The sequence below is a fragment of the Adiantum capillus-veneris genome, chromosome 4 (assembly GCF_014529385.1).
Source record: "Adiantum capillus-veneris isolate H3 chromosome 4, ASM1452938v2, whole genome shotgun sequence".
In the NCBI taxonomy this organism is placed as follows: Eukaryota; Viridiplantae; Streptophyta; class Polypodiopsida; order Polypodiales; family Pteridaceae; genus Adiantum; species Adiantum capillus-veneris.
In genome coordinates this window covers 27285566-27298937 of record NC_140934.1, presented here as the reverse complement: position 1 = coordinate 27298937, position 13372 = coordinate 27285566, and the positions used below count along the sequence as shown (strand labels likewise).

Here is a 13372-nt window from a genome sequence, read left to right as displayed (position 1 = left end):
TCAGAGGCTACCAGATTGACCACATTCTTCCGAAAGAAGCATCAGGCCTTAGCCATCTTTCGTAGCCATAGTACCCTTGATATGGTGCGGCCCTCCAAGACCAGGTTTGCATATATGTATTTGGTGTTGCAGAGACTCTCCAAGGTGAGGGATCCACTATTGCAGACAGTTGTGGACCCAAAGTGGAGAAACATGGCTCGTGCAAACAGTGAGAACACCAAAGCCATTCAGAGGCGTGTGTTGGATGAGTCTTTTTGGACAGAGGTCCATACCTTGATAGTGGCTTTGCAGCCAATGTATGCTACGAGTCACGGACATGGAGGGCTCGACATTAGGCCTTGTCTACCATCTCTTCATGCAGATGAAGAGCCACATCACGGCATGCCAAGCCTTGACTCAGGAGCGGTGAGTGTCAGATTTTTGCATGACATTCTTTTTACATCTAGGCCATGAATCCATTGATAATTTGAGTGTGATCATTGCTGATTTTTTTGCAGGCGAGATGATATCCTATTCTTTATAGATAGTAGGTAGAAGTTTATGAGCCGTCCTATTCATGGGATGGCTGCTTTACTCCATCCTTTTTACAAGACCCCAAAGTTGTTTCATGAGAGTGATCTCCTCACACTAAAGGACGAGTACATTAATGATTCGTTTGAGGAGCACAAGCAGCTGGCAATAGATGCAGAGATGTGCAAGTACATGAACAACTTGGGGCCATCGTTTTCACGTCAGGTAGCTGTAACAAACTGTTGACATGTCGAAGCCTAAAGAATGGAGCCAACTTACAGATGCCGGCCGAGGGGCCTAAACCCTAAGAAGAACAAGCAGCAGAAGAAGTGTCACAGAGTGAGGATGTGGTTGCCCGAGTGCAGAAAACCCTAACCCTAATTTCTGCCAGAAACCCTAATGCTGGAAATCCTGAGTCTTGAAGCAATGTTTGTACAGTTCTGAGTTTATTGTCAGCAACTTACCTTTTGTTCAATTGCTTGAAGCTTCATGCTTGAAGGTTTGTCATTGTTCTGAGTTCTCTTGTCAGCAGGTAGAAATGTTTTTACGTTGTTCAATGTATATTGTTTCTTGAAGGTTGGTACTTGTTTTGAAGTTAAGTGAATCTCTAGTGGATAATGTGTATAGTAATGTGTCCCCAAGTACTTTGCAGGGTATAGATTGGTTAACCCTCTAACGAGGAAAATAAAATTTTCTTAAATTTCCTCTCATTTATTGTTTTTTTACAAAGGTACGTATTTTTACGTACCTAAACAATTTATCCATACGGCACGACGTACAGTACGTATGGTACAACCTTGTGATAGATCGACTAATACTACGCTTTTTGCTTTTTAACGCCCTTTGGCATAGTCTTTGGTGAATTTCCTAGAAAATTCGATGAAACCTAGGAAAGATTTTACTTGCCAATGTTTCGTAAAATGGACCACTGTAGGACGAGTCGCGGTTGGTTGGAGTAAGATGTCATTTTGATAGAGTATAGAACCAGATTTGGAGGTGCAAAAGCAATTCGGAGAAGAGAGAGTTGGTTGGCCGTCCATTTGTCTCAAATTTGGTGTTGATATGGAGATCTACGCATTCATTTGGAGCGGTTTCTTCCAAGTACCCAAGCCTATCCTCTTTACACAACCATACTCTTCCTGTCAACATGTTCCGAAGGTGCCTTAAGTGATTGATCATCGTCACATGCCACGTGGGATTGGTATCAGAAGGACACAAGTGACAAACTCGTGAAGATACCTACCCTTCCCACTTTTCCGGTTGATCGTCTATTAGATGGTACCAACTATAGTACTTGGAGGATGACGATGATGGCAGTATCTGACTCGTATGATCTCGGGTTCTTGTGTGACTAAGAAGGTAGAGAAGCCATCTACAACGGAGAAGGGTGCACTTTGGGAGTATGTCAATGCTCGACTTATCATCTTGAATTGTACCCCACATATCTTGGAGCATGTGAAGGCAACGACGAGTGCCAAGCACATTCGGGATCATTTAAATTCTATCCATGAGTATGTTACCCCTATAAAGCGTGTTGCTTTGTAACTGTAGTTTATAAGCCTGGATGCAGCCCAAGCTTCTTCTATGAGGGTTCACATCAACAACATTCAAACATTGTTACAGTCGATACTTTTGAATGGGGAAGAACGTTGCCTCGGAGGACATGGCCATTTATTTGATGTCCAAGTTACCCCCATTGTACTCAGGTTTCTACTCTTCATTGATTACAAGTGCACACCTTCACCTATTGCGGTTGAATCACCCACCGGATTGAAGGAGGTACCAACAGCCACTAAAACTTTGCCGTTAGGTTTCTTCTCCTTGCTAGACATGTTGATGTACCAAAGGAGAGACAATCCCCAAGCAGAAACACCAAGAGGATGCAAAATCTGATCAAAACATGAAGTATATAAGGGTGGTGTATACCTAACTGAAAAATGATCCTAATAAGATCAGCTGAAAATTGCAGCAAACACCTGCAATACTGGGTCGTTTTTGACTAGGAGAAGACACATGGAGGGCTGGTTTGCAAAAATGCTGGGATGGATTTGCATACCACACCCTGTAGGGATTGCTTTTGACTGGGAGAGGCTACAGAGTCTCCAAAAAAAAAAATGCTACGGCTGCTTTGGAAACGTTGCAGTATTCAACAGATCTGGACCGGATTTGCACCTGCAGAGGATGGACCTCTAAGAGGAGGGGCAAATTGTAGTCACAGGGAATGGCCATTTTTAGGTCTCTGTTCCCCGTTCCCATTCTAGCTTCCCATTCCGAATCCCCGTTCCATGTTTCAGACATGAGTATCCGTAACAGGGAATGGCATTTCATGCCAGTTGCCATTCCCGTTTCCCGTTTCCCGTTCCGATTTTCTGTTCCGGGTAACTATGGATCATCATCATCATGGCTTCCCTACAAAAATCAGCAATACATCCAAGCGTTTTCACAATGAACAGTCTCCGAATAGCTGCAAACACATAGTTGCACAGCCGCTGCGAAAAAAACGCAGACTTGATGCAATATCAGCGACAAAACTCCACAAAATGCAATCTGATGAAGAGGGCTGAAAATAGAGATGAGATTCTGCAAAGAGGGGTGAAAAAAAAAGGTTTGTCACAACACAATAACTGAGGGCTGATTAAAAAATGCAGCAAACTGAGGGGCACAAGGTCACTTATATTGCAGTATAATTGACCTAGAGACCTGAAAAGAGGGGGCTCCCTCTTTAAGGTTGACTCGGTCTCTAATAAACTGCCACATCATCAAAAAAGTGACGAGTGGCATAAAAAGCTAATAAATGAGCCACCTAAACTAAAAAAATACTAACACTATGTAAGGCTCAATTCATATCTATATGATGGAGTAAGTACAATGCTGCTACCATCTCGCTTCGGAGTTTCATGTCATGTCCTAATGCCTGAGTGCTTGTGTGTGTGTGCACATGTTGTTGGGGCCCGCGGGGGGGGGGGGGGGGGGGGGGGGGGGGGGGGGGGGGGGGGGGGGGGTGGGGGGGGGGGGGGGGGGGGGGGGGGGTAGGGGGGGGGGGGGGGGGGGGGGGGGGGGGGGCGCGCTTGTAGCTCTAAATTCTTCATAAAATAAATTTATAAGTCTTGCTTGAACTTTGAAAATAAATGACAAGACGCTAAGACAAACTTTTCAAAACTGAAGCTATTAAAGGTTTCGGCTAAGATGTAAAGAGAACCAGTGGTGATGGGACTCGAGTCAAATAGATGTCTTATCATCGAGTGACCAATAGCAAACTTTTCCAAATACGTTCTAAAACTAAAATGTATAAGAGGTGACACTAAAAAGACCTATATACCCTCATTAAAGAGCAATTTTTCTCCATACCTGCCAAGTCCCAAGATTAAGTTTTCCGTTGGTTATTGGAATCCTTCAAATCCACAAAAAAGAAAAAACAACTCAACCTTTGCATAAGAATATTACAGACTACCAAAAGTCACTTCCCACTATAAGTTGTCTTGTTTAGATGTGCCTCACAGACATGAGAAGCGAATGGAAAAAACTGCCATAAATAAATGACAACATTTAATGCAAAACGTGCCCAACTGAGGGAAGGATGAAAAACAAAAAAGGGGAAGCTGGGGGGCGGGGGCGTCGTCGCCATTTTTGAGTATCTAAATGCTTTCCTTATGTGATGCATCAGACAGACCAAACACTGACTTAGGATTTTCATGCAACCTTTGTGAGTAAATTTGTACTGTCCAGAAGATGAAGCTATCATCCTTATCGTAATCATAAGTTAAAACAATCACAAAAAGACACCCATAAATGTGTTCACATATAAATCCTCTTTACAATCATCAATAGCACGTACGTGAGAGAGCATCCAAACATTGATGACTTTATGTGGGCTGGCATGTCATCTGGCCCTGTCAAGAAGATGCACATTACTGTATTAACACACAAACAGGAGACACTACACTAGATTTGCGTACATTTCAAGCAATACTATGAGAAACGTATAGAATGACGCACCTTCAAGTGTATGCTTCCAGGGAGCACTTTTACCCTGCACAAATGTAAGGGAAAATTAAGTTTCAAAATACAAACCAAAACACCTTTCAAAATCAATACCTCCCAAGTACTTGGAAAACCATAACTATGTGCTTATGTGTATGAAAGCACAAGTATAAACGAATACCCTTTATAGATTTTAGAAACGATAATAAAGAACCTCTGGAACAATCCTGTTGAGAAAGGTTTCTGTATCCGCCTGAACATCAGCATCATAGTTCTCATTGATTGTCAGAGATGCGCTTGTATGTTGCACTACATGATCATAAGCCATACATACCACATAAACAATATGTGAGTCTTCAAATAACAAGCATACATATTTTAGCACGACTTTTGACTGCAAGCAAACACCAGTTTACAGTGTGGCAAATACTCATTCTCTTGCAAAGGTTCAAATTCTTTGGCAAGGTATTTCTCCTTCATTATGTGCATGCACCAAAAAGATCGAGCACAAAAAAAACACATAATAAAATCATTTAAAGTAGGAAGACAAAAGATAGATACCTAGATGAATCCAAGATAAGCCCAGATTCACCTTTAAAGGAAAGTGCAAGGTATAGACTCATAATAGTCATCCACAAGACGATTTGAGTCGGTGTCCAATAGTGGGTGTAGAACTAGGTATCAATATATGCTCCCACACACACAGACACACGAGCATACATCACTACAACGATTTGCATACTGAGTTTCTGTCAGAATTCTAGAGATTCAGGGCAGACTCGGCCATTTAAACTAGGAAGACAAAAGATAATCAGTTTAGGCACTGCCAGAAGCTCTGGCACAAACAACAAGGCATTTGAGAAGCTAAGAGCAAAAAATGTGAACTGAATAAAAGGCAAGATAATGAACCATTGTGTTGTTGACCATAAAAGCCAACATATTCGTCAACGTAAATCAAAAGAAGGTAAAGAGGACAATTGATTTACCCTTCAAATACAATAACACCACAGAAAAAAGTACAAGCATGTTCTTGATGTCCACACTTGTAGAGATGAGGGACTGTCTAATAGTTGAAAACTAATTTTGAGAACCCAAGACCAACATCAAACACTAAGGCTGCTCTAAAAGCAAAGGAAGGACAAAAATGGCCTAGCTCACAATGTCAAGATGCACGACATGCAAAGCCCTGTTCTGAACTTACAGAAGAAGTGAGCCAGGCCACATTTGAAAGATGACAATTCGCTTCCAATGCCCTCAAGAATCTGCAATAAACCACACAAAGCTTAAAAGTCGCCTCATTAGTCCACACATCCTAAATCCATTAAATTAATCAATCTTGACTAAAATATTTAAATTGGCTATTTTAAGATGAGTGTTTTATCATCATAGTTTTTGAATACATAGGGAAGACAAAGAATTCGGCCAAGGTTACATGCCCTTTGATTGAGCCCCAGTAAATCAGCTCCAAAAGTGCCCTCACTATAAAATGGGAAAGATAGACTTGTTACCAACATAGATATGCCTCTAGGTGCCTTCATACATCAGTCATAAAATCTCGGTAAAGAAACATGTGCTAAGACACACCATTGTCGAGAATCAAATATCTTGTGTCCCATACCGTAAATGCAGTCCCCAAGTTTGACATTGTAGGAAGATAGTCCTTATTGCTAAATTGGCTTTATCTGAGAGAAATACAAGTAAGAGGGTTTTCTCGCTTGAGATATCCAAGTACAAATATTTCTAGTGCGTCATTTAAAGGAATGATGAGAGCACTATGTATGGGCATATCTTTAGGCCACCAAGGACGGATATTTCTAAAGCGTCACATCAAATGGGAGACACAGAGCATCGAGAAGAAGTATTCGACCATCTCGAATGGACATCTCTAATGCGTCATGGAATGGGTGACATAAAGCATCGCAAAGAAGTTGTTCCGTAAGTTCAGAGAGTCTTCCCATAAGTTCGGAGAGAGAAGACTAAGTGATGGATATTCTTGATGTGTCACATGGTGGGTGACGGGAGCATCGGAAAGGAAATATTCCATAGTTGGGAGGAATTCCAAACTGAGTTAGAGTTGTGCACAAAGAATGGAGATCGATTCTGAGTAAGCTTTCAGGAAATGCAGTTACTTATTGAAAAAGCGAGTTGCTTTTCCGGAAAGCAGATGCTTTCCCGTAAAGGAGTCTATGTTAGCATTGCATCTGTTCATAAGGCTACATCCAAGGACGTGGGTTGTGATTGCGTGAGCATTGTTTTCAGCTTATAAAGTTTTATTGAGTTTTGAGCAGGTTCATACCATTTTAAAGATTGGCTGGTATTAAGTGGGCAGCCATCTGCAAAATTAGAGGTCAAAAAGCTAGCACCCCCTCTTCCTTGCTATCTTTGGCAATAGACAACTCCTCTCTCTCTCTCTTTCTGGCGTGGGCAGCAAGCCAGCAGCTTCTCCTCTCTCTAGGCATCCCTTGCTCTTCTATTTTTGCTGACCCACCTTCCCCTATTCTTGCCCGACCTTGATGGCTATAAAAGCATGCTAGTGCCCTAGTTTCAAGGCAGATTTGTAGGAGAAAACCAAGGATGATGCGGATGACCCCTACGGCTGTCCCAAGTGCTCCAAATGTCGTCAGGACCAAGTAGACAAGTTCCATCGCGAAGAAGTGCCTTCCGAGATTGCTTCCATCGCGACAAGATGCTGTTTTCCTTTGGATTCAGCCCATAAACGTTGTAGACGGGGCTGATCTACGAGAAGGAACCCGAGAACACACCTCTTCTATGTGTAGGATTCGAAGAGAAGCCTTTCTGCATAGAGATCTCTTCCGGGGAGTTGCTTTCCAAGAACCGAGTTGCCTTCCGAGTTTCAAGTCTTCATAGGTGATGCTTTTTATGTTTTGATCTTTAAGTGTTTGTTTGCACATGCACTTCTTCTACACGAGGAAGTAGGAGCAGAGGAAGGCATGAGCCTCTGCATGAGAAAAGCACTTTGTGTATACAAAGCGAGATCAAGCCAAGGGTTTCCCACCCTAGGTTTGGGAATAGATCCAGAGATCTGAGAGTGGTAGACTCCAATTGGGATGAGGGAGTCGAGACTCCCGAGGAGGGACTTCATGTTCAGAATAGCAGAGTTGATGCTAAGATTTCTACGGAAGGGGATCTTGGAATAGAGTCGGAATAAAGTTCTATGGATGCTATGCCCCAGAGGTGAGAACCTTGGTTCTCAAGGATTCTGAGTAAGGACTAGGATTAGGGTTTTCCCCTAAGATTAGGCAACAAAGGGTTCCGCGAGTCTGAGATCTAAACAGACATGGTAATACGTTTGGTTCAAGTGCTTATATGATGACTTCTCCCCAGTAATAAAGATACTCTTTACAAGGGGGGATCTGCCCATCTTCTGGTCCCAGTATACTCTCTCTCTCTCTCTCTCTCTCTCTCTCTCTCTCTCTCTCTCTCTCTATATATATATATATATATATATATATATATATATATATATATATATATATATATATATATATTAAGTGATAAAATCTATTTATCAGAGTATAGTTGATATTGTTAAGAGCTCCCGTTTGTGACAGTCCTATGGGGTCAAAAGCCAAGTGTACAAAGGCAAGGACATTAGCTGTTGCTAAGGACACCCTAGCCCACTAAAGACACCACCAATGGTGGCCTTTCTCACCATAGTTATCACAATACCTGCTTTCAAAACCTCTTGTTTAGCTTTACTGAACAACGATGGGTAGAATGCAGAATATCAAGATGTAACTAGGCCAACCATTGGCCTAAGACCAAAAGATGTGTATAATTATGTGTTCCTTAATGCCTTTGCCCATATCTGTGGACATCAAGTCCATTTGAGTCCACCTAGCTTTATTGCACTTAACACACAATGGTTGACTGTAGTCTATTGCTTTAGTAAGCTCGTATGATGGTACCCAAGCAAGGCTAATGTTACAGCACAGTATATTGTTAGATCGTGCATAAATGTCTGTATCCAATGGTATCCTGACCGTAGATCAATCATGGTGAAATACTTTGCACCCAAAGTCTATCTATAAGGTCATAGCCTCACCATAAGTGGCTAGCGTATGTAGCCCTATGCCTCCTTGTGCCATGAGGACATGTGGACATGCTACTAGTACTTCAAAGCAAAGATAAGCCCACCAAAGCCTAAGGGATCTTAATTTAGTACCCATATGCAACTTGTTCGCAAAACTTGCATGTTTGAACTGATTCGTCATATGTTTACAGACAATACATAACTCTCTTAAACAAAAAACGATTATATCAACCATAGACAAGCATTTTTAATATACAATTGTGGATATCAGCTACCATCATCATTGTAATTGGCTTGGCACTGACAAGACCATAATCTAAGAGCAACACCCAAACAAAATAGAAACTTAAGCACTTGCACTTCAAAACTCAAAGTAGTCGAGACACAAAGCGGCGGAGCTTTGCGTCTACCCCAAAGTCAGACGCCCCTCTACACTGTGTGACCATACACTAATCTGCTAGAGTCAACCCCCTCGGCTCGTATTTAAAGGCACCAAGCCCAAAAGCAGCTGTTATAAAAAGTTGGCGCTGACCCAAAAGCATCTATTAAAATAGGGTGCCCAAAAAATCTTCAGCACCCCCAAAACCTTAGAGAGAAGTTAGTTGACTCTATTCTCTTGTGGGCAATCTGTGACAAAGGAGTGGAGTGGCTCCCCTCTCGTGCACCACACACCTAAGCACATTCAACTGGCGGATTCTACGTCCACTTCTAGAATAGTCGAAGGTAAACCAAAAGCCTCTGGAAAGAGTAGTGAGCTCTAACTCTCACCATAGCTCACCTCCTCATCATCATCAGCCGCATCGTCGTCGTCATTGTCATCATCATCATCCTCATCAACACCAATTGAGCATGATGTCTCAATATGGTTGGGCATCATCTATACTCCTTGCAATGGCCTCCTGAACCTCTTGCAAGGCAAGCAATCGGTCCTCATATTCTTCTTTATTAAACATGTCCAATCTGACCTCCATTCTCTCATAGCCACGCTCTTTGATTTTCGATATAAGCCTCAAGTTGGCGTGTATGTATACAAGCTTCTCCGTAGGAAACGGGAGTAGCCGCTTTCTTCTCCTTGTATGAATGAGAGAGAAGGTGCTCCAATTTCTCTCAGATGACGAGGCACGTGTCCCTTAAGAAAGCACCAGAGCAAGAGCCTGTAAAGAGGGTGTGCAAGCCCCAAAAGTTTCCCACCATTTCACTCCCTCTTGTATCCTATTTGGATCTTTTGCAATTGGATGAGCACGTGACTTCCTTTGTCACATGCATATCTAACCCAACCTTTTGTGCATGTGGACAAGCTGTAACTCCTACTTCTAGAGTTTAGGATAGCCTAGGAAGACCCTTGTGAGCATGTACGCAGGACATGCATGTCCAGGCCCTTTAGCCTAGTTGCATACCCCCTAATTGCACATGAGCAAAGCCAGTGTCTACTAGGTGTAGGCACTAGGGTGTTCCCACTTACTCATAGAATATATGGCCTAGGTAGCTACTGCATGTGAAGCACCGCTTATAAAGGGTTTTTTAAACCTTCTTAATAAGTGCGAGTCGTGGGGCTAATGAAGTCCTGGCGCTTTCTGGCAGCATGCTTGACCCACACTTTTCTCAAGTGTAAGTCAAGTACCAAAAGCACCTTATGGGCAGCCAGCCCATCAATACCCTCAAGCACCCCTAGCGTTCCCAGATCCCCAAGCACCTTCAGCGTTTTCAGCATTCAGACTTCCATCATCATCGATGCAAATTTCAGCCATAGCCTCGTCGTCAAATTGCAGAGCCACATCAAATCAGCCCTAGCATTTTCAAATGTCAACCCTTAGCCTCGTAGATCCAAGCACCTACCACAAAATCCCATCAGTCTCTCAGCATCTAGGACCATTGTATAAGCATTTGTGCAATCTAAAGCAAATACCTCTCTAGCGATAGAGAGGGGGGCCATTGGAGGGGGGTTGGCCCTTGGGACCCCATCTGGAGTCTTCTTTCTCTCTCTATCACTCACACTACTCATTCTCTCCTCTCTCTCTCTCTCTCTCTCTCTCTCTCTCTCTCTCTCTCTCTCTCTCTCTCTCTCTCTCTCTCTCTCTCTCTCTCTCTCTATTGCACATCTCTCTCGTTAAGTAAAAGGAATCTTGTGTACGTATTGAGCACTCATCTTGAGTTATCACGCTAAATCACTTCCGCAACACATTAGATACTTTCACCCTTATAAGTGTCCAATTCATCAATAAGGGTGCCTTGCAAGGTCAAATCACCCTTGTTGTACTTGTCCAAAAATGTCATCATGTTGCTAATTGGACTATTCTTTTTCTTTTAATGATTAATTTCTTTTTAGGATATTTTATTGTGTACACTAAGAACTGTTAAAAGATTGTAGCTATAAGAAGTGCCATCCAGAACGGACAACTCTGATGTGTCACTTGATGGGTGACGGTAAACATCGCGAAGGAGTTTCCGTAAGTTCGGTGGAAAGGGCCGGGTTACGAGTGCCCCTGATGCGTCAGGGTGCATCAGTAAGGGGGCATTCCGTAGGCTAAGGAGGAAATCCGAACTGAGTAAGAAAATACGCGTAAGAACGCAAGCACAAGAATAAAGATGGGTTCAATGAAGCTATTTACGAAAAGCAAGAACATTCGCGGGAGGGCAGATGCTTTCCCGCGAGGAGTCTGTGTCTGCATTGCATCTGTGCCGTGTTCTGCACCCGGGGACGCCTGGAATGTGTTCGTGTAGCATTATTTTCACTAACTAAGTGAGTTTTTAAAGTTTGAACAGGTTCACACTTTATTTTATAAGGTGGCCGGTCACTTTTAAGTGACCAGCCCTCTTATAATAAAATAAAGCAAGGCTCTAAAAAAAATCCAGCCCTAATAAAGCTACGCAGGCTGAATCAGCGATCTCTCTCTCTCCTCTCTCTAGAAAACGCAGATTCAGCGATCTCTCTCTCTCCTCTCTCTACGGGCGCCAGGGGTTTTGCTTTTCGGCTCTATTCCCGCCGGTTGCCAGGCCCTATAAAGTAGCAGCCAGCGTTCCAGTTTTGGGACACACCGGAAGCAGCAGAAGAAGCTAGCGTTGGGATTCTGGAGCAAGTGTTGGCGACGGCAATTGCAAGTGTTCGTGTGACGACTGAGTACGGAGGTCGCTTTTCCGAGCAAGGAGCGACAGGTATAAGGTGTTGATACGCATTGAGAATTATTGCTTTGTGTGGTTTGTTTTGCAGGACTCTCCCGTCTTACGGAAAGCCCTTCACGGGAAGTACGGTTTCACGCCTGAGTCCCTTATGGGAAAGTACGGCTTCGCGCCTAAGTCCCTCACGGGAAGGAACGGCCTTGTGCCCAAGCCCTTTACGTGAAAGCACGACCTTCGGGTCCAAAGATTACAGAACGGAGGGGTTTCCTCGGGTTCTCGTGCTTGTATAAGAATTCTCCCTAAATAAAGAATACTCTTGACGGGGGGGGGGGGGGGGGGGGGGGGGCAGCCCATCTTCTGGTCCCCAATACTGTGTCGATCTTCTCCCTTCTCTCACCCTTGCAAAGTATTTTATTTTTCAGATTTCTAAGTGCTCGTGTACGCTCCCGTTTTGTGACAGTGGTATCAGAGCTCGGACTCCTCTCTTTCTCTGCAAAGAAGGACAATTCCGAGAAGAACGGGAAGAACCATGTCGAGCCAAGGGAGAAGCGTTGAAGAGGAGCTTCAACAAGTGCAAGCTCAGCTTGCGGATTTGCAACAAATCTTACTATTGCCAGATGTAAAGCTCTTGGGCGGAATGAAGAGAACGAATGGAACCGATGCAGTCGGGCATCCAGACCACACTGTTGGCGTGAGACCACAGGAAGAAAGAGAAGAAGTACGTGCCGAGGTGCACAAAGGATCATCGGAACAGAATGAACGGCCTACTCCAAGGAAAGGCCAGGAAAAAGCGCTCTCTTTGCTAGACGAGAGCAAGGACATCTCTATCTCATCTCCATCTTACTCTCCTGACTATACTTCTACTTCTCGATCGTCTCGTCAGAAGAAGGAAGCCGCTACTACTACTACCCTACATCAACCTAAAGATAAGCCACGATTCAAGAAGCATGGTCGCAAGTCTCAACATCGCATGAGAGTCTTCAAATCGGGCGACAAGGACATCAAGTTCGAAACCTACAACGGACGGAGAGATATCTCCAAAGCACTGTCCTTCATCAGACAGTTTGAAGTCGCCTTTACCAATGGGCACTTCACAGAAAGATCCAAATTGCGCCATGTGGGGATGCACCTCAAGGAAACGGCCAGTAATTGGTGGTTAGCCAAGATTCTGGAAGGTTCTCAAGCCAGAACTTGGGAGAGATTCAAATCTGAATTTTATGAGCAGTTTCTTCCGCCTGACTTCGAGCAAGACATACGGAAGGAATGGGACTGGCTCGCCCGGAAGGAACATGAAAGAGTAATGACCTATGTGGACAAGTATTGGTCGGTTCTTCTAAAGGTCACTCCCTTCATGAAGATTGCCGACGAGGAAAAGAAACGAAAGTTCGAAGCGGGTCTTCAACCGCAACTTCGAAAGAGTATGAAAGTGTATCTGCATGATACTCTTCAGAGGATGATGGAGTCAGCAATCATTGCTGAGGATTTGCACTCAACTGGGACGCCCAGAAAAATGGAGCATAGCACTTACCGTGCAAGCCAAAGAGGGGTCTACGATGACCAAGGGGGCCAAGGAAGAAAACGTCCTTCATCTAGGGACTATGATCATTCTAAGAAGCCAGAGGGCAATGGCAAGCGAACTAAGTATCTTTCTCCTACTCAACTTCAAACTTTCAAAGAGGAAGGAAGATGCTTCTACTATGGCGAGAAAGG

The 13372-nt window shown here is 43.6% G+C and overlaps 1 protein-coding gene across 2 annotated transcripts in view; it reads right to left on the bottom strand.

Annotated features, from left to right (window-relative positions):
* Positions 1-13372, bottom strand: part of LOC147458902 (secondary thiamine-phosphate synthase enzyme) — a 78306-nt gene that overhangs the window by 18231 nt on the left and 46703 nt on the right. Inside the window, exons 2-6 of one of the 2 annotated variants that reach the window (XM_086510316.1) lie at positions 5693-5753; positions 4706-4800; positions 4507-4540; positions 4346-4400; positions 3859-3901 (exon numbers count right to left, since the gene is read on the bottom strand). In XM_086510316.1, coding sequence (XP_086366442.1) covers positions 3859-3901; positions 4346-4400; positions 4507-4540; positions 4706-4800; positions 5693-5753 — 288 coding nt within the window. The remainder of the gene's footprint in view (positions 1-3858; positions 3902-4345; positions 4401-4506; positions 4541-4705; positions 4801-5692; positions 5754-13372) is intronic. The other variant, XM_086510318.1, reaches the window with a different exon arrangement.